This window comes from Bicyclus anynana, chromosome 24, assembly GCF_947172395.1.
Source record: "Bicyclus anynana chromosome 24, ilBicAnyn1.1, whole genome shotgun sequence".
NCBI classification, from domain to species: Eukaryota; Metazoa; Arthropoda; class Insecta; order Lepidoptera; family Nymphalidae; genus Bicyclus; species Bicyclus anynana.
Window position 1 is genome coordinate 1,963,551 of NC_069106.1, and position 23,223 is coordinate 1,986,773.

General features: G+C 37.6%; 1 protein-coding gene across 2 annotated transcripts in view; it reads left to right on the forward strand.

The window, feature by feature from the left end:
• Nucleotides 1-22,475, forward strand: part of LOC112044013 (G protein-coupled receptor kinase 2) — a 71,382-nt gene extending 48,907 nt beyond the window's left edge. For both annotated transcript variants that reach the window (XM_052889071.1, XM_024079731.2), the window contains exons 7-13: nt 311-443; nt 2,325-2,460; nt 2,897-3,037; nt 3,809-4,015; nt 5,124-5,307; nt 6,362-6,459; nt 8,338-22,475. In XM_052889071.1, coding sequence (XP_052745031.1) covers nt 311-443; nt 2,325-2,460; nt 2,897-3,037; nt 3,809-4,015; nt 5,124-5,307; nt 6,362-6,459; nt 8,338-8,457 — 1,019 coding nt within the window. In that variant the 3' untranslated portion in view covers nt 8,458-22,475. The remainder of the gene's footprint in view (nt 1-310; nt 444-2,324; nt 2,461-2,896; nt 3,038-3,808; nt 4,016-5,123; nt 5,308-6,361; nt 6,460-8,337) is intronic.
• Nucleotides 22,476-23,223: the final 748 nt, after the last annotated feature.

Sequence of the window (23,223 nt, forward strand, 5' to 3'; positions counted from 1 at the left end):
CACGAGTCGACACGAGGTAACAACGAATAATGCCGACAATAGTCGAGCGTCCTCGCGTTCTTTTCAGACCTTTTCTCACAAGACTATACTTACTTTTAGCAGCGGAGTTGCTCGAATTAACTCAGAGTGTAATTTTCAATTTATTCAATTTAAAATGACATGGCAAATATTCTTTAAACAAAAAATAAATTACACCGCTATTGGTCGACATTTGTATCTTTCTTCTGGAGATATCGTGAAGCTCATATTAAGCTTACTGGTTTGGCTTGGTGTTACGCAATGCCAATGTTATATATAATGTTATATGCAGGTGGCGATCTCAAGTTCCACATCTACAACATGTGCGGCGCGGACACTGGACTGGGGCTGGAGCGGGCGCGCTTCTATGCGGCGCAGGTCGCGTGCGGGCTGGAGCATCTGCACAAAATGGGCATCGTGTACAGGTGAGACACACTCTCACATCTGCACAATATGGGCATCGTGTACAGGTGAGACACACTCTCACATCTGCACAAAATGGGCATCGTGTACAGGTGAGACACACTCTCACATCTGCACAAGATGGGCATCGTGTACAGGTGAGACACACACTCACATCTGCACAAGATGGGCATTCTATACAGGTGACACACTCTAACATCTGTACAAAATGGGCATCGTGTACAGGTGAGACACACTCTCACATCTGCACAAGATGGGCATTCTATACAGGTGACACACTCTCACATCTGTACAAAATGGGCATCGTGTACAGGTGAGACACACTCTCACATCTGCACAAGATGGGCATTCTATACAGGTGAGACACACTCTCACATCTGCACAAAATGGGCATCGTGTACAGGTGAGACACACTCTCACATCTGCACAAGATGGGCATTCTATACAGGTGACACACTCACATCTGCACAAAATGGGCATCGTGTACAGGTGAGACACACTCTCACATCTGCACAAGATGGGCATTCTATACAGGTGACACACTCTCACATCTGCACAAGATGGGCATTCTATACAGGTGACACACTCACATCTGCACAAAATGGGCATCGTGTACAGGTGAGACACACTCTCACATCTGCACAAGATGGGCATTCTATACAGGTGAGACACACTCTCACATCTGCACAAAATGGGCATCGTGTACAGGTGAGACACACTCTCACATCTGCACAAGATGGGCATTCTATACAGGTGACACACTCACATCTGCACAAAATGGGCGTCAGTACAGGTGAGACACACTCTCACATCTGCACAAGATGGGCATTCTATACAGGTGACACACTCTCACATCTGCACAAGATGGGCATTCTATACAGGTGACACACTCTCACATCTGCACAAAATGGGCATCGTGTACAGGTGAGACACACTCTTACATCTGCACAAGATGGGCATTCTATACAGGTGACACACTCTCACATCTGTACAAAATGGGCATCGTGTACAGGTGAGACACACTCTCACATCTGCACAAGATGGGCATTCTATACAGGTGACACACTCTCACATCTGTACAAAATGGGCATCGTGTACAGGTGAGACACACTCTCACATCTGCACAAAATGGGCATCGTGTACAGGTGAGACACACTCTCACATCTGCACAAGATGGGCATTCTATACAGGTGACACACTCTCACATCTGCACAAGATGGGCATTCTATACAGGTGACACACTCACATCTGCACAAAATGGGCATCGTGTACAGGTGAGACACACTCTCACATCTGCACAAGATGGGCATTCTATACAGGTGAGACACACTCTCACATCTGCACAAGATGGGCATTCTATACAGGTGATACACTCACATCTGCACAAGATGGGCATTCTATACAGGTGACACACTCACATCTGCACAAAATGGGCATCGTGTACAGGTGAGACACACTCTCACATCTGCACAAGATGGGCATTCTATACAGGTGACACACTCTCACATCTGCACAAAATGGGCATCGTGTACAGGTGAGACACACTCTCACATCTGCACAATATGGGCATTCTATACAGGTGATACACTCACATCTGCACAAAATGGGCATCGTGTACAGGTGAGACACACTCTCACATCTGCACAAGATGGGCATTCTATACAGGTGATACACTCACATCTGCACAAAATGGGCATCGTGTACAGGTGAGACACACTCTCACATCTGCACAAGATGGGCATTCTGGAAGCGGGCTCGTTACGGGTTGATCGCTTTCGATAAATAGTTCTTCTCCGAAATAAATTCTGTAAAATACTGATGGCGATTGAAGTATTTTCAGAAGGCAAACAAATAATAAATCAATTTGTTGATTTGTGTTACAGGGATTGCAAGCCAGAAAACATACTTTTGGATGACGCGGGCCATGTGCGGATATCTGACCTGGGGCTCGCCGTCGACGTGCCGGAGGGTGGCAGCGTGCGGGGCAGGGTCGGCACCGTCGGGTACATGGCGCCTGAGGTGAGGGTCATGAGCACGAGTCTCCTCTCAGAATGAGATGGGTTAGGCATTAGTCCACCACGCTGGCCCAATGCGGATAGGCAGACAGGCCAATGAGGCTGTTTGTTCTTGAGATATATATCTAAATAGACCTGTTGTAGGGACTTCAAGCTTTAAAGTCTTATGCTGCATGTAACTAGTAGCTTCCTAAATCATCATCATCATAGGCCTTTTGAAGGGACTTCCAAACATCAAGACCCTTGAAGTCGTCAGTCCACCTGGTGGGGGGTAACCAACACTGCGTTTTTTAGGGCAGGCGGCATAGTTCGAAGATCCGATGGCCGTTGGGGTCCCAAGGTGCTACCTAAATACTAGATTGAAAATTGATAGGGTTTTGTATTAATGGTAGTTTTTTTTTTCATAAACTTCATTAATGTTTCACGTAATGTTCTTTCAGGTGATAGACAACGAACGGTATACCTTCAGTCCGGACTGGTTCTCGTTCGGCTGCCTCGTGTATGAGATGATCGAGGGCCGAGCGCCCTTCCGCGCGAGGAAGGAGAAGGTTAAGCGGGAGGAGGTCGACCGCAGGGTCAAGGTGAGTTTATCTGGCTCGAAGGACCAATTTACCAGGGTCAAGGTGAGTTTATCCGGCTCGAAGGACCAATTTACCAGGGTCAAAGTGAATTTATCCGGCTCGAAGGACCAATTAGCTGACCCTGTATTTTATAAGATAAACTTGAAATACCCAGGATGGGAAAAGTAATTTAATATTGGATTTTTCTGACTAAACCGCGTTTATTGGTTGTTCTTTCGTAGCGTTAGTGTCATTTTAGAAAACGAAAATCAGAGCAGCAACTATAATTATTGATGAAAACTGTATAATATGTACCGTATATATAAAAAAAAATTTGATATGCCGGTTCCCTCACGATGTTATTCCTTTACCATTTGAGACACGAGATATTTTATCATCATATCAGCCAATGGACGTTCACTGCCGGACATAAGCCTTTTGTAGGTACTTCCAAACATTACAATCCTGAGCCGCCTGCATCCAGGAATCCCTGCGTTTGATATTGTCAATCCGCCTGATATTTAATTTCTTAAAATGCACATAACTGACAAGTTGTACAATAAATTATAATGGCATTATTCATCTATACTAATATTATAAAGCTGAAGAGTTTGTTTGATTGAACGCGCTAATCAGGAACTACTGGTCCGATTTGACAAATTCTTTCAGTGTTAGTTAGCCCATTTATCGAGGAAGGCTATAGGCTATATAGTATCCCCGTATTCCTACAGGAACCACGCGAGTGAAACCGTGCGCGTCAGCTAGTAATCAAATATTTCGATCTACCCTCAGCACGAACAAGAGAAATACTCCCCCAAGTTCAGTGAGTGTGCGCGCGCGCTGTGCACCGCGCTGCTAGCGAAGACGGCGGGCGCGCGGCTGGGCGCGGGCGCGGCGGGGCGGCGGGGGGCGGCGCACGTCAAGGCGCACCGCTTCTTCGTGCGCCTCAACTGGGCGCGGCTCGAGGCCGGCATGGTGGGCGCACCCTTCGTGCCTGATGTGAGTCCAAAATTGCGCTTCATCATCATCATCATATCAGCCGATGGACGTCCACTGCAGGACATAGACCTTTTGTAGGGACTTCCAAACATCACGATACTGAGCCATCTGCATACCTGCGACTCGCTTGATGTCGTCAGTCAGTGGTTGGGGGTCGACCAACACTGCGCTTTGTAGTGCGGGGTTGCCATTCCAGCACCTTGGGACTCCAACGTCCATCGGCTCTTCGAACTATATGCCCCCGCCTATTGCCACTTCAGCTTCGCGACTCGTTGTGCTATGTCGGTGACTTTGGTTCTTCTGCGGATCTCCTCATTTCTGATTCGATCACACAGAGGTACTCCGAGCATAGCTCGTTCCATCGCCCGCTGTGTGACTGAGCCTTCTTATGAGGCCCATAGTTAGCGACCAAGTCTCGGAACCATATGTCATAACTGGCAACACGCACTTCCTAAATACCTTTTGTACTGATAACCAAATTCTATATGATATGATGAGATGAGTGCTCTTGGAAGAAAGAGGTAATGCTAAAGAAGGTCGATCGTCGGGTCAAGTTGAGATTATCCGGCTCGAAGGACCAATTGTTTTTTGAACTCTAAGAGCGTCTCCTGTGTCAACGGCAAAATGGATTTGTGAAATAAGTGTGTCATAACGACTCCGTGATTGACAAGCGCCAATCACAAACCGATGCCTTGTAGCGAATGACGTTACAGTTTATGATTGGCGTTTGCGATGAAATAAAAATAAATAAATAAAAATAAAAATAGCTTTATTTCCTTACAATTACAGACATTTTTTTGAAAATTATTATTGAGGATTACAAGTTTTATAGATTGTTAGTAGGTTAGTTGATATTATCTAATTTATTTTTTATATTATATTAGTAATGTTAATTTTTCATTTTATTATACGTTTGCGATGACGTGATAAAAATACAATTTTGTTTTATAAAAATATTACAATTACGAGATTATTTTCACAAATAAAAATGTGATTTAAAGTTTCTAGGCATCTAAACCGCCTCTATGCAAAAAATCTTCTTAGTTTTGTACAGCAGGCGAGTAGCCTATTGTGTAACTTGCATAAACGGTTTGCTTGTGGCTTGCAGCCGCACGCGGTGTACGCGAAAGACGTGCTCGACATCGAGCAGTTCTCCACCGTGAAGGGCGTGGCGCTGGACGCGGGCGACGACACCTTCTACGGCAAGTTCAACACCGGCAGCGTCAGCATCCCCTGGCAGCGCGAGATGATCGAGACCGGCTGCTACTCCGAGCTGAACCTCTTCACGCCAGGTCAGTGCTGCCAGCTCGGCAGCGAGCTCTTCCTTTTCCTTCATCAATAACAACCCATGTTCGACTCACTGTCGAACACGAGTCTCCTCTCAGGATGAGAGGGTATGAGCCTTAGACCACTACGGACCAAATGCGGATTGGTAGACTTCACACTCCTAGAAAATTGAGAAAATTCTCTGGTATGCAGGTTTCGTCACGATGTTTTTCTTCATCGTTTGAGACAGTGGATACTAAATAATACTTCCTGAAATAGACCATCAAGACAATATGGTAGTTGACTCATATTAAATTTAATCTAAACAATATTAATTTCGCATAGTACATGGAATAAGGGTCAGAAATATATCAATATTATTTAATAAAAACATACATACAGTCGAACGTAGAACCTCCTCCTTTTTGGAAGTCGGTTAAAAAGTTAAGGATTTCTTTGAAATTTAAAAATCATGTATATTTCCAAACGTTAAAAACTCTGTCGTCCATTTAGTGACGTCAAAAATATACAATGTTACTTGATATACTAAATGTCAAACCAATTGTTATCTAATATTTTTTTTGTCATACGCTCCGTTTGTAAGGGATTTGTTATAGTGACGTCATGAAACAGTTGATATATAGACCGTCATGGCCGACAGGCGTTTTGGCTCGTATTATCAAAAATGTAAATAAAAACTAAAATTTTCAAGTAATCTCGTCTTAAACCAATATGAAAAAAATAATTTCAATCTATTAGAACGATATAGAACTGTTTCATCAATATCAACCCATATTCGGCTCACTGTTGACCACGAGTATCCTCTCAGGATGAGAGGGGTTGGGCCTTAGTCCACCACGCTGGCCCAATGCGGATTGGCAGACTTCACACATCTAGAGAATTGAGAAAATTCTCTGGTATGCAGGTTTACTCACGATGTTTTTCTTCACCGTTTGAAACACGTGATTTTTAATTTCTTAAACAGTTCTATAATATGAAGAAATTATAGAACTGTTTAAGACCATTTAAAAAAAGTGTCAACTAGCCTATCGACTCAACCAGTTCCACCAACTGCTTCAGACGAGGAGGGCAAGGAGAGCCGCACTCAGGACCTGCAGCTGGTGCCCACCGACGAGGTGCAGGAGGAGGAGACGGGCTGCTTCATGTTCGCCAGACGGGTGAGTCACAGGGACTGAACGTAGCCACTGTTGGCATATTATAAACTCAGACCAATTATAGAAGGACCTGTATCGCACTCAGAGTCACGAACAAAATTGTTTGTCATTTTCTGAGGAAAACGAGCTTAGATTTGGTATATATCTTATACTAAATTGGAAGTTTTCGCCCGTTTTTTACACAATTCAATTACACAAAAAGGTATTTTTACGGAGGTCTTTAACCGACGAACACGATTACAACTATTTAACGTCGATTCTATAGAGACAGTTTTTATAATCGCATTAGATCGTTGATCATATACTTTGACAGAAAAGTAACGTCTAGCGAAGCAGGTCCTATACAATAATTGGTCTGAGATTATAAAGTACATGTCTATGGTACAGTGGTGGCCAGTGATAAGGTTCTATTGTCTGTGAATATCTACTATATATTTTTTTTTTTTTTTCAATTTAATCTCTATCGTGCAATCAGCTATAAGCAAATTGCTTGAGAGTACTTTATGGCATGTGCAGCTGACCTTCCAGTGAGGGTCATGCTGGCTAATTTACTTTGTTATTGATTTTTTTGATATTTATTTTTTTAGGAAATCCCATATGTATGCGCGCTATATATACTATATAAAAATAAGTCGGGTTTTCCTTCCTGACGCTATAACTCCAGATCGCACAAACCAATTTCCACGGTTTTGCATTCGTTAGAAAGGTCTCGGGCTCCGTGAGGTTTATAGCAAAGAAAATTCAGGAAACATTTCAACGTAGGGTAGGGGTAGGGTAGGGGTAGAGTTGGGTAGGGGTAGTTGAAAGTTTACATCGAGTTTCACGCGGACGAAGTCGCGGGTGTCCGCTAGTCTGCTATATAAAATAAGTCGGGTTTTCCTTCCTGACGCTATAACTCCAGAACGTACGAACCGATTTCCACGGTTTTGTATTCGTTGGAAAGGTCTCGGGTTCCGTGAGGTTTATAACAAAGAAAATTCAGGAAAATTTTCAACAGAAAAGCGGGAAAATCTTTTTTCACATACAGCGCCATCTCTGATACCTAGCATGTATAGGGTAGGGTACGGTAGGGTAGGGTAAGGATATGTTTAGGGTAGGGGTAGGGTAGGGTTGGAGTAGGGAAAGGTAGGGAAGAAGCGCACATTAGTCAAAGCGAAGCTTGACCGGGTCCGCTAGTTGTCTATACATACTGTCACTCGGACAAGTGTCATGTTATATGTCATTATCTGCCATTATCTGCTATTTTTCAAGCGATCTGCTGTTCACTATATTTTACAAATATTAATAAATAGAACAGTCAAGCAGTGCTTAAGTCTTTTATTTGACCTCCGGGGGCTCTGATAGATTATAATCTACCGAATAATAACACGTTAAATTGTAAGCAGTATGTTCAGTTCACAATCTATCGACAGTTTACAATCTTGCGAGATAGATTATTAGTATTATTATTTTTTTGCAAATTAGCCCTTGACTACAATCTCACCTGATAGTAAGTGATGATGCAATCTAAGATGGAAGCGGCCTAACTTGTTAGGAGTAGGATGACAATCCACACCCCCTTTCGGTTTCTACACGACATCATACCGCAACGCTAAATCGCTTGGCGGTATGTCTTTGTCGGTAGGGTGGTAACGGACCGCGGCCGAAGCCTCCCACCAGCCAGACCTGGACTAATTTAGAAAATCTCAATCGACCCAGCCGGGGATCGAACCCAGGGCCTCTGTTTTGTAAATCCACCGCGCATTCTATTGCGCCACGTAGGCCGTCGAAATTTTACCTTGAATTATAAACTAACTTTATTTACAATTTAACGGTGACATATACACCATTTTAATGCACTTATTTTCTAGTAAAATACTTATCAATGCCATTTACCCGCAGGTGCTCTGCCCCCAAAAGAAGATCCCCGCGCGTCTCCGGCCCGTCCACGTGCCGGAGCACCTCCTGCGCCCCACGTCGCCCACGCCGCCCGCCGCACCCCCCGCCGCCCCCGCCAGCTGACCACACCCCCTCGCAAACTGAGACGGTACACAGTATTGCCACATACAACACGCATCGGCAAAGCTCAACCTAGCGACAGACGGACACATGCGAGCGTAATGATGTCTATACACGTAACGATGTACTTGTACAAGTCACTTGCATACTATTGCATTGATAATGACCTTTAATACTAACAGTAACGGTAACAGAGACGTCTTTTTTTATTGTGTACAAGTTAGCCCTTGACTACAATCTCACCTGATGGTAAGTGATGATGCAATCTAAGATGGAAGCGGGCTAACTTGTCAGGAGGAGGATGAAAATCCACACCCCCTTTCGGTTTCTACATGACATTGTACCGGAACGCTACATCGCTTGGCGGTACGTCTTTGTCGGTAGGGTGGTAACTAGCCACGGCCGAAGTCTCCCACCAGCCAAAACTACTCACTAACAGTAAAAACAGTATTGTTTCATCAAAGTGACTGAAAATGTGTGCAACTACCCACATACATTTCCAGATTGCATTCTGCCATTGCAATATGAATTCTTTTACTAGTAACTACTTTGTTAATAGTATAGCCAGTTAGCAAACCACACATTGAGATGATTTACAGTATCGCCACTTCTATAACACGCATCGGCAAAGCTCCACCTAGCGACAGATGGACACATGCGAGCGTAATGATGTCTATACACGTAACGATGTACTTTTTCAAGTCACTTGCATACTATTGCACCATGGGAATCATGAATACGGGTAATAGACTCAGGAAATACTACTGTATTATCAAACTGACAACTTAATAATGTGTGCAAATAACCACATAGATTTACAGATTGCATCCTGCCGTTGTTACAATATTAATCCTTGTATTGTATGTCAATATGCCTATCAGTTAACACACACTATAGTATTGCCACTTTTACTAGACGAATCATTCGTTTGGCGTAGACAAGCTCAACCTATTATGAGCATAATACTGTCAATACACGTAACGATGTACAAGTTACTTGCATAATATATTTCTATTGTCTCTGCACCTTGGGAATCACCAATGTCCACTATTATTAATGGACGTCCACCCACAACAACAGTAAAAATACTACTACGAGTATGTTACCATAGTAACAACTTATAGATATACTGAAAATACATGTAACTATCCACATACAGTACAGACTGCATCCGCCTATTACAATATTTATTGTATGTCAATACTATATTCTCTATACTAAAATAATGTGACGTTGAAAGAAATGTACGCAAGCATCTTCCAATACTCTTTTCATTTTGTGCAAGTGTAGCGCAAGTAACTCGTTACGTGTACGGCCACCTTTATGAATTTAACACCAATGAAATATAGACCTTATTACCTTTACTTTAAGACTTTATAACACAAAAACGACAGAGAAGTATCCTTAAACAACGTGAGCTAATGCTAGCCACTCACCATCCGTTAATCCCAGCTTGATGTGCATGAGATCATGCCGATCGCGACCAACACACGATCAGTTTTATCGGATGTCAAGCCGTTAGCGCTGCTTATCGGATGGTAAGTTGCTATCATATGGGTACGACATTAGTATAAATAAGTAAAAATCTAACTCTAAACCTCTTGGAATCCCATAGAGTTATTGATTCTTCATTCAATATAGAACTGACGCAAGCTATGATTGGCTAAGAAAGGAGATGGTCCAAAATTGTATGGATCCAAGGATCAGTCAATGTACCCTGGCGGAAATAAAATGTATAACTATTTTCGAATATACAAATCTACGAATTTACTTTAATTTTTTCGAAATATTATTCATTCTCTCCCAAGAAATGCAACACTATTATGGTTAACAATGGCGGATTGAAGACGTTTTTAACGCAATAGTCGTTTTGACGTTTGCTGTCAAATGTCATGTCATAGTTGCTTTAAGGGCGCAATCTTGTTAAAACTCAAAAACTTGGGGGTTCAATTTGATTTATTTCTTTTTATTCAGTTACATTTATTCATTTGTTTAAATTTTAACAAATACCCTGTATGTTTTAAATTTTATTGATACGGGATACAAGAGTGGACCTGAAATGGACCATCTCCTTTTCATGTAATTCAAATACATTGACTTCTGCGCAGGTTTTGTAACTTATAAAAGTGGTTGTACTAACTTACTGCGAGATTTGTGTACTGTGTTACTGTGTTATGTAAAAAACCGACACCAAATGCTGAGATATCCCATTTTTACACAAATCCCACTGGAACTGTGGATTTTTCCGGAATAAAAAATGGCCTATGTCAAAAATTATATCAACTCACCCGCCAACACTGTCAAAATAGAGTCAAAGTGACGTCATAGCTATGCCCTTAACGGATTTATCATATGAACTCTCAAAGTCTGAAGAAATGCATTATAATTGTATAATTTTTTTATCATTATTCAATAGTGGAAACAACTTTCCAGTCTAGGAGCTCACAGTAACATATGTATGTTTACTTTTGAATAAGACAGTAGGAAGTTTACCACTTCTCAAATAAAATAACTAGTAAAGACATCACAAGTTCTAATTACATATATTAAGCATAAGTCCTTGATTTGTGATTCGTTAAACTTGGGTTTGGTTAAGACAAGAATAAACATGCATGTTTTAGGCGCAAATGTGTTCCATTTTTGGTTCCATTTTGATGTGAAACATCTATAGCCGCACGTAAAACCGCGCATAAAAATTTCTGGCGTGGCGACGCATGCTGTGGCGACGCGTCGCCCCGCTATATGATGGTATATATATATACAGTCTATATGCAGTAGTGTACGGTGTGGCGACGCGTCGCCATGCGCATTCGACTGTGCGATTCTCTCCCTGTTCTTTTCTGCATATTACTTTCACAAAATGTATTGCTTTACGTGACGGCTTACATTTTTTTTTATATCCGTTAGTGTATGTACCAACGGATATAACCATCGGGTGAAATTAGTGGTCAAGTCAATATATCAAAAAATACTATTATTATTAATACCAGTATTATGACGTACACATGTGTGTATGTATCAATGCATTTATTTAAATATTTTACTTGACCATTAAAGTCATTGATTTATAGCCAGAGTGTTTAAAAACGCGATTAGTTTTGAATTTATTTTGACCTTGCACTATTTTTTTTTCAATATTTATCGTATTATGAATTACAGCAAAGTTATGTGAGCTCCTATACTATATAATGCTATAGGCAACTCAATGCATTATCAAATGTATTTCGAACAGCCATGTTGGTCGACAATGCCAATTTGAAATTCATTAATTCCAAATGGCATGCGGTATATTTACATCATACCGACCGGACAGAAAATTTAAACGAATCACTCTTATGAAGTCTTTTGACGTGACAACGTCTTATAATTCGATGGAGCCGGCTGCACACTCGAAAAAGATGACGACATGCGTCGTTCCCTCGCTCTAGGGTTGCCAAATTTTTTTACAAGAGATAAAGTATAATATTCTGGTTTATGAAGATTATTAAACAGTATTTTAGAAAAACGAACATTTTCTTTTGAAAAATGCCACCATTCCATCAGTATTTTCTTATGACGTTGTCACGTTTAACTATCGTCAGTAAACCGACTTTACAGACAACAGATTTATTTTTAGAAAGTTCTTTCCGCTTGCTTAACACGTTCCCTGCGGAACGAGGTCAATTGACCTCGTAGGTACTATCACGACATCACGAGGTACGAGGTCGATGGACCTCGTATCGCACCACTGATTTTAGTACGAGGTCAAAAAACCTCGTACCACACCAGGGGAAAATACAGAAAAATCAGTGCCGCAGCGAGCGTGTTAAGTACTTCAATGAATTAGTATTTATTTTTAACTCGAATTTTTTTTTGTGTTGGTAGACAAAAATATATATGATCGAAGGCTATACTAGTAACTACAATGCATTTTCGTCGTATCTGTCTGTTGACGAATTATCAGTGTTTTTACTTGTGACTAAATCAGATAACTGTAAAGACTGGATTTATTTTATTTACGTTCAACCCAATTGATATAGGTACAATAAATTAATTAATAAATTGATTAATTTATTTTTACAAAATGTATTGCTATATGTAGTAGGTCAAATAGTATTAATGAATTTTTTGATGTTTTTTTTTAAAGAATTATTAAATCAAGATTTGGTCAAGATGTTAGTGCTTACAGGTATCTTATTTAGTCTTAAGATATCAAGATAGTATGGCGATATAAAAACTAATCATGAACAAATTTAGCTTAAGAACAATTTTTTATATACATATTATAAATATTGTCTTGCAATATCTAATCGAATTGAATGAGAAATAGACTTCTAATTTTATGGCGTTAAAGTCTATATTTCATTGATTACTTTGAATGTTTATACTGTGTTCTTTCGACTGATGTTTTTTTATTCTTATTTTACGTATTATTTAGCTCAAGAGTATTAAGCGAACAAAAAAAAATATTATTTTCTATTGTATTTATAAAGCTTATTACCATTATTTCACTACAGCGTTTTAGTTAATTTTTAAACAAGTTTGAAGCTAAGGTTAAACGGTTTTTTATTATTACAAAAAGCTTTTTACAATGAGACTTTTTATAGCAAACCTGTTATAGCTTGACCAGAAAAAAAATACCTCGTCACATTGCTATAAATAATAACAACTCATCTTTTTTTTATAGAACCTCAGTCAAGTAAATCCACCGCGCATACCACTGCGCCACGGAGGCCGTCAAATCTTTTAAATATGACCAATCGAGGATCGAACCCCCACCCCTCGGTGAGGAGTCCGACGGCTTACTGTTGAACTATTGAGGCTTTGATCTTTTATTAACCAGCTTCAAAAAAAAGGTCTCCATTCGACGCGTATGCTTTTTTATTTTTATGTTTGTTATCTCATAACTTCGTCATTTATTAACCAATTTTGAAAATTCTTCATTTGTTTGAAAGAATATACTTCCAGATTGATCCCATTTGATTTTCATGAAAATCGGTTTAGTAATTTTGTGTTAAAAACAAAATAACTGAAATACGTCTTGAAGTTGGTACCATTTCATGTTCAAAAGATTACCTTTGCATCAACACGTTCGCTGCGGTACGAGGTCAATTGACCTTGTACGTCTAGAATGTTCAAGGGTTACGAGGTCGATGGACCTCGTTACCGAACTACTTAAAGTTTTAGTATGAGTTCAAAAAACCTCGTACGGTACCAGAGGAAAGTAAGTAAACGCAGATGGTTTTAGTGCAATGGTAATATTTTTAACGTGATGGTAATTTTCTTAATGGTATTTTTTTTTTTAGGTTTTTAAGATTTTGTAGCACAATGAAGGTGATTTAATTTTCTGGTCAGGCCTAATTTATAACCAAACTAATATAGGTAGAAATTAAACTAAATTAATAATTTTCTAAAATCTTTTGCTAAGTATTGGAGAACGCATAACTCAGTCCTCACTTGTGCGTCCCCTCGATCTAAGACCCGGCATTAGAAATACACTCAGAGGCGCAATTATCCGCCCACTTTAATATACTCGCGTCATATTGAAGTGGGCGGATAATTGTGCCTCTGAGTATATATACCCTCATACAAAATTTAGGAGATTATGAATTATATCAACAGCAACCTAATACAGCCAAATTAAGCAAAAAATTCAAACGGTGAAGGAAAACATCGTGAGGAAACCTGCATTCCTGAGAATTTTCTCAATTCTCTGCGTGTGTGAAGTCTGCCAATCCGCATTGGGCCAGCGTGGTGGACTATTGGCTAACCCCTCTCATTCTGAGAGGAGACTCGAGCTGAGCAGTGAGCCGAATATGGGTTGATAATGATAAAAATGATGTATGTACGTCGCACCGTGAAAAGTATTGCAGTACTTTGAAAGAAAAACTTACTGACGCATAGAATATTGACCCATATTCTCTTTTAGTTTAAGGAGCAAAATCCTACAGCGAAAAAAAATACTTTGAAGTTTTTTACGAGTATTTTGAAAATGCGATTGTGTTTCTTATGCCATTACAATATGGATAAGTTTCCTTTGGAACAGGCGAATACTTTTACAGCTTAGCAAGTTTGTTGACGACACTCCCATGATATGAGGGCGACGGGGGGAAGTCGTGCGCGGGTGTGAAGTCGTGCGCGTCGTTTGCCAAGCTATATGCATTTTACAACCTGTCCGCGATGGAGGACTCAGTTATGTGCTTTCTCTGTACATTGTTTTTCAGATAGCATGGTACAGTGACACTTCGTTTCGAAAGTTAGCAACTGTCACCATACCAATGCTATCTGAAAATATAGTATTTCATTTGATTTAAGTCATTTTAATATACGCATTTTTCTTAGATATAATATAAACCATCCAATATAGAATAACAAAAACATGTTAGTACCGCTAGGCTATCCGTTGGGGATTTTTCAATTTGGTGGTATATTATTATTTATATATTTGTATAAAATATAATTATTATAAAGTACATATTTAAATATTTTTAAAAAAGGTTTTTGAACGGCTGAACATTTTGATAATTATCGCTTATTCGTGTTTTTAAATATACGTATTTAAACGTGAAAACGAATGAATGATTTGGATACACGGGTGCGTGAGTGAATTTTTAATATTCGATATAAATATCACTTCTTATTTAGAATGTGATCTGTTGTTGCAATGGTGTGCATAGGGTGATTAATGAAGACAGAGGTTAATTGCATTTTATCATAGAATATTGTAACGTCACCTCGTAGTTTTTTGGTATCAGTATGCTTACTGATGCCCGGCCGCTCAGGGATTGCGTTTTTGACATGTGATCGAATGGGCGATGTAACTTCGGACTGGCGTACAAGGTTGTTGAATTGCGCTGTTTCAAGGTTATGCCAACTATTTGTCTTTGTAGTGATGAGACAAAAACGAGACAATTGTAATTGAATATGTTTGTTCCATTCGATCACCTGTCAGAATTGCAATTACTGAGCGGCCTGACTTTAATACAAGTTCCTCCAAGATTTAAGAGATGGCGTTTTAAAATTTTCAGGGAAGTCTAAGTTCGTATGTCGCGTTATCTATATGAAAAAGTGAGATTATGAAATTTGTTTATAATATTTTAAATTAATGAAAATACAGTCTGTGAAATAATACTGTCTTCAAACTTTGTCAACACTTCAAAAGTCCATAGTACCAATTAATTATTTAACTAGCAGACGCCGCGCGGTTTCACCCGCGTAGTTCCCGTGCCCGAAGGAATACGGGGATAAAATATAGCCTATAGCACTCGGGGATAGTGTAACATACCAACAGTGAAAGAATTTTTCAAATCGGTTCAGTAGTTTCAGAGCTATTTCAATGCAAACAAACACACAATCAAATCTTTCCTCATTATAGAACAAATTTCATGATCTTACTTTTTTCACCCGAACCTCGTGAAATGTCTTTTAAAGGACGCACAATCATGTAAAAATGTCACTTAAAATACTGGTAAATGTTTCTTTGGCAGTTTTAGAATTATTGGTAAAGAAAATTACACCTAAAGCCCTTTAAATATAGTCCAATATTCAATAAACTCCCAAATTCAGAGCAAAATCAACCTTAAGGATTGATTTTAAGGTTGAATTTGCAAATGTGACTACTTGAATTGAGTGCCAAGAAGTTGTGTCTGGCTCTCATTGAGTGGGGACGTTTTTTGGTCGCTGATTGTGCATCCACTTTTTAATAATACATATAAAATCTTAGTTAACACAGAACTAGCTCGCCACTAAAGTAGATATATACGTAAGTCATGTTATATGCCACACAGGAATCGCTTGGGTAATCGTGTAATCGTAGAGAGAGTAGATTTGGAGATAATGCAGATATTTTTTTAACTAGGCACAGTGATAGGCAACACAGATTATGTAACTGTATACCGACCCCGTGGTGAACTGAGGACATGTAAGAGTCAGCGTATAGGTATCATACAGTTGGGTTGCAGGGAGCCGTTATGTTTGGAAATCCATGCAAGAGGTCTATATCGTTTGATGATGATGCATTAGTATTTACATTTTATTTCAATATGTAACTATAAATTAAATACCTACTATACTTCTGACACAGATATTTACTCAATCAAAATCAAGAAGCTCTGAACCCTCTTAACACGTTCGCTGCGGTACGAGGTCAATTGACCTCGTACGTCTAGCTGCTTCAAGAGTTACTAGCTCGATGGACCTCGTACCACAGCACAAAGTTTTAGTATGGGGTCAAAAACCTCGTAGCGCACAGAACAGAAAAATCAGTGCCGCAGCGAACGTGAACGTAATGCATTAGGCGATGATTTTTACATTGGCATGCATTTTTGAATTCTTTTATTTTAGCTTTTACCATATTATCATCTGTTGGAAGATTTTTGAACTCTTATGACTTGCATTTAACACTTGCATAGAATTTTATAGCACTCTATAACAAGTGTTTGCTTAGTATGCGTTTTAAAAACATTCCATAAAGCTGTGAAAATGCTTACAAGAACGAAGCATGCCTTTTTTTTTTGTCTATACCACTGTTATACAGTTACATAATCTATGGTAACCTAATAGAGAATGTAAAGGAAAATAGAGTGAAGATAGAAATTGTCTATAGTAGGGTATGTGAAAAGCTTTCAATGGATACACAATAGGTCTGCTTACTAGTTGACTCAACGATCCGATTTTGGTTTCTTGTTCCTTAAAAAAGAACAAAAACTACACTTGTTTTAAATATGACATTACCCACTAATTAGTCGGATATATTGTTAGGAGTGAGCACGACAATAGCCAGCGGGCGGGGTAAATTAGCTCTGGTCAATAGTCTTTAGTCATTTAGACTCTAGTCTACGATCAGAGATCTAGACTATCTTACTAGGTTTGGCCATGGTTAACCAATCTGATTATAAGGAGAGGGGAAAACGTGTTAAATTATACTCAAATGTAGTTCTGCAAAATAAAAAAGTTCAATTTATTTCGTTGCAGACTAGGTATCATACAGTTGGGTATAAACTAAGTTTTATGAAGTAATACCAATAATGGCAAAAACAATCGATTATCCGATTTTTACTTTCAGAAATTAAAAAAAAAGCAATGGCTCACTAAAATACAGAAAATTAAAAAAAAAAAGAATTAAAATATTGTTTCGCTGAGTCAACTATGACGTGCTAGGTATTTGCAAAGTTTAGCGAAAAATATAGACGTATGGTTAGTGAAAAGACGTAGTTCGCGTACGTGGTGAACGCACTCGATGTGGCGACGTGAGTTGAAACTTGAAATTATTTTTTAAAACGTTTAATTTTTTTTTATTTTTTTCAACTTTTAATAAAATCCATGTAGAGAGAACACTATTTATAAAAAAGTCCCGGCTTTTGACTGCTCTAGCAACCGATGGTCAGCGCTCCAGAGTGATATGAAGTGAACCTCCACACAATATCCATCCAATCTTAATCCATCAGCCAAGCAAAAGCTTCCTAAAGCGTTGATTATTGCCTATTTATTGAAACAATTACATTGTTGTGTGCTACATGGAAATTAAAGCCAATTTTCAACTTACGTGCCGCATCCATAATATAATTTCGATGCAATAAAGTATTTTTTTAACTTTTTAAATAAATTTAATAAAGTAATTACTAATTAAATTAGTTCCCGTACCAAATAACGAGCAATAAATAAAAAACAAAAACGAATCGAAAAAATGGATTTTAAAGATGTGTAAATTAAAATTCAGTGTTTATAGTGTGACGTGGAAAATTTCCACTTCTCGATGGATGTAATAGTGTAAAACTTTTTTGGATCCGCAATGCCATTTATATATATATATAAAAAAAACATTGTAATCAAATTGAAGAAACGAGTATGTATCAGTTACAATATACTCTGGTTAGTTTTAACTTATTTTGCAACTTTGGAAAACGATAAAAATATATGAAATCATGTAAACTTTTAAACAAATGTTAAAGAAACACTTAAGGTCACAGCTCATCAAAGCCACCCGGAGTCTGGTACATTTCGTCTCTCCATAAAAGGAAGATGCGAACCTGTGATGTTAAGGAGTTAATATGTCAAGCAACTGGCGATAAAAATCCCTATATCTCGAGGAGGGTGAGACCAAAGATTTTCTACTATTAGATACTACGTGACTAAAAAATCACCACAAAAGTGATCCGAATTTAGCAACTCCACTAAGCGCACAAGTTTGTATTTTACTTACATTATATATTAATGTATATATAGTTTATACACTTCCTAAACAAATGACTTATTGTAGACAAAATTAGGTATTATTTGTTTAAATAACTTTCTTTGTTTACTATGCAATTAAAAGAAATTAAGATAATTAGCCTCTTTTGTTTGCCTCAGTTTCGACGTGGTAATATTTTAATAGTATAAAATCTTTGGATGTGACTTAAAGGTGGTGCCCTCTATACTGTCTCTGTGGGCCTAGTGGCAGTTTGATACTGTTACTATCGCGTTAACGTAAACGCGAATTTCCATGGAATTGAAACAGCGCCATCTAGTGGCACTACTGCACAGCTGCTTCAATTTCATATAAATTCGCGTTTACGTTAACGCGATAATGACAGTATGAAAATATTGAAAACTCACACACAGTTATGTTTTTATACTAAACGACTATTGATTTGAAAATATTGTTATTTACAATGAATTTAGAATGTTAATGCAAATTTAAATAAACAAACGTTGCCATGATTGTTTAGAATTATAAGTAAACTATTAAGTACATACCTAAAGTTGCAAAATTAATCTGCAAAAACATGTACAAAGAATGCACAAATTCTGAGATATTTTAACTTTCGCCATTAATGTACATTGCCAGTAAAATATACATCCAATATTGTATTATGCTGATCGCACATTGATGGACACATCTGTATGTTATCTCTCCGTGTATTTTATCACAGTGACTTAAGATGATGCTAATTCTTTTAGAAACAGAGTTAGTTTTATTTTTGTTTGATTTTCAAAAATCGAAGATCATCATGGTCCTGTTGTATTTCCAAATATTCGAAATTGTAAGAAGACATACAAATACAATCTCAAAGCGTGCCATAAGTTGAAGATAATTCGACATTTTTCTGAAACACAACTCTTAGTTTTTACTGCTAATTTTAATATATTAAATACAAATAAAATATAATATACTGTTGTGTTGCGAAGGTTTAGAGACATATACACCTTTATGCCGATTGTCCGCTTTGTACGGTGAAAGTTGATCAATGTGCGATCATCTTTAGGAAATAAGTATTAAAAGCATTTCGATGTGTATGTACTTTTTATTGTACTTTTTTAACTTTGACCCTGAACTTTTTTTTTTTATAACCTTTCTACGATGATTCGCGAGGGAATTAAGAAAGTATTTGTTAAACGTAAATTTGTCGCTGTATAGCAAACATACAGTTTGGTTTACCATACCCACAGAATTATTAACTTTGCTATACTCGTATTTTAAAATGACAATGTGTTAGTTTTATTTCCTTGGCCATGAAAAATAATAATTGTTTCTGGCCTTATTACACTTACACAACCCATGGACTCGCGAGCGGTTGGTTGGCTGTCGTTTAAGATGAAGAATTTAATATTATTAGATTTAACCTAATATTTTTTATAAGTCTTACTTATTTATTATATTGCCTCACTGTATGATTGTTATACCATACAGACTTAGTGTGATAATATCACCATAAATAGAGTCTAACTAATTTCACCGTTACCGTGACCCCAAGGATTTTCATTCCACGTTATCGAATCACCAGTAGCATACTGTTTTGTACATAACAATGTTGTCACAGTTTAGATATCATACAGTAGGGCGACAATGTATCTTGATAATTGCAATTGCAAAATCGTAATGTTGCCTGTATTAATAAATCAGTTCTGAAATAATTTTGACAGACTGTATGATTAATTATACTGTGTTAGGTAGCGCCGTGAACGGTATGACGTTTACAGTGATTTTGAGTTCCTAGGTCATGTTCCGAGCTCAAATTTTGTAATAAATTAGGTGTTAATGTTTCATATTTACAGATAACAATACATGTCTATACAAAATGTCCTATTTAGTTCGTATTTACAACACTATGCTTTGGGACAAGTAACATGAAATTATTATAAAACAAATATGATATTGAAAGTAAAGAAAAAAATCCGTGATAATCTAGTAGTGATTGCGCTGTCTGTAAAAGTGTTATCTTAACAATTTTAGACAAAGGCAACAGCAATAAGGATCTGCCATCTCTTTATAGTAATAACTATTCAACATTTCGCACAAACTATTGCAATTTTAGTGTTAAATAATGTCAATTCATATCAAAAATGTTTTTTTAAGTAATTTACTACAGATTTGTTATACAAGGACTAATTTCTTTGAAATGTGAATTTTTGTCCATAGATGCCCATATTAAGTCATGTCTGGATATAAAAATTAGCCTATTATTAGGCTGGTAATATGACTACACTACTCTATCGATCGACTTTACATTAAATTGATTACCAAGACCCCACTGTACCATTTGTAATTTGTGTTTGTCAATCATCTACTGCGTATATTGGATGAAAGTATCAAAATTATTAGACTAAAAAAAATTTTGTTTATATTTACATGGTTTGTTTTTTAGATATTACCAATTATGGAAATTATATCGATTATCCAACTGACTAATTTTACTTACCACTAATTAATACATTTTGTTTGTTCTGAGGAAAGACACTGTGTACACCTGTTAAAAAGTTAATTGCAAATATTGTACATAATTGGTAATTTCTGAATTAAAATTGTATGAATCCATGCTTTATTTTATTACTTGAATCATACCTGAATCATACTCACAGATGCATTTCGAGTTATCTATAATAGTTATTGTATGAAGATATTATTATTTTGTATTTTATATCTGTATACATATTTGGTAAGGGCCTCTCAAGGTAACGTTTTTTTGGAGGAATGTGTGATGTTTATTCATAAATATAATTTTTTTTGACAGGTTAAGCACTATTGGCCATAGAGATTAGTTGCTCTATGGTCAATCGCCATCTTGGATTTTTATCTATTATGGTTGCAATATAAAGAAACCTTGATAATTATAGCTAGAATAAGTACATTCGCTTAATATAAGTTATTTTGTATTTTAATATCTAGCCTTTCAAAGAGATGTGTCATCTTGAAGATTTATTTATTTGAATAATATCAGAACTTTTGAAGACGCGATTTCAAAAACAAAATGGCGTCGTATATTTTATCTGCAATGTCGAACAAGGAAGGCATCATTTAAATAAAGGAGTTAAAGAGACAAATGCGGTGTTAGTTTCAGAACCGACAGAGATATGTAGTGATAGTTTACTCATTTTTGATAAGAGTATATTTTATGTATACCTACCTTTTAGACTAGGGATGCTCGATATATTTTATCTTTTTTATTCTTTCCCGTAGGGAAAAGGGAAAGGTATATGATCGATATTTGTAAAACACCGATGTTATCATCGATGTCATAATCGAAAGCTCAACATCAATATTCGATATTCCTCACAAACCGAATATCGATTTTCGGTAACATCGATAATTTTAGCACTGATTAACAACACAATAAAATACAATGAGATCGTTCGAAATTTATTAAATACAGGTTAATTTATTAATGAATAAACCTATATCTTTAAATGCGTTCATAAAATACGTAGGTAATTTGTTTCGTACGTTGCATTGGTCGTGAGTAACATCGATGATCGATTATCAATTCAGTTAACATCGATGTTACTTTATTTTTTCGTATAGCAACATCGATGATCATCGATCTTCCCTATTTTAGGTATGTGTCTAAAATAGGGAAGCTCGATGATCAGCAATGTTGACGATTTTGTGTGAAAATGGTTTTCTTTTTGTATGATTTATGAGTAAACATCCACGAGGGAGTAGGATATCGTGTTAGTGGTATGTTAACTTAGCTTTCTTGGTACTGTTAGTCGTTATTGCAGTATTTTGATGCAAATATTATTATTTAATAAGCGTATTCATAAATAAATTGACTCCGATATAGCATGTTTGTTTGATTTTACAACCACATCCTCATTTTTCACTAGCAGTCGCGCTGCGGTTTCACCCGAGCAGTTCTCGCTTCCGTAGGAATACGGGGATAAAATATAGCCTATGACACCCGCAAATAACGTGGCTTTATATTTGCAAAAAATCAAAATCGGTTCAGTGTATCTAGAGATTACCTCCTACGATACCACAAACTCTGCCTCTATAATATACTCGGAAACAATTATCCGCCCACTTTAGTATAGGCGACGCATACTAAATTGGGCGATAATTGTGCCTCTGAGTATATAATATTAAGATGGAGAGTGGATACAACGAAGTCCAGCGGTGATCGGACTACGACCTCCCTATTGAGTTATTGTGGCTTATACTTAGACCCACAGATTAAAGAAAAATAGGCAGATAGAGCGCACGGAACACGGAAGTGATGCATTCCAAATACAAAAAAAACGAATACATACTCAAGTCGACACGAAGCGTCGCATCAGTAATTTTCAGTATTATTTAAAAAAATGGCGTCTTATGTTTTAAATTTATTGAAAGCTGTTCACAAAATTAAAAAAAAATTAAGTTGGACTATTTTTATAGGTAGATAGTTATTTTAATATTAGTTCAGAAATTAAATATCACGTGTCTCAAACGGTGAAGGAAAAACATCGTGAGGAAACCTGCATACCAGAGAATTATCTTAATTCTCTGCGTGTGTGATGTCTGCCAATCCGCATTGGGCCAGCGTGGTGGAC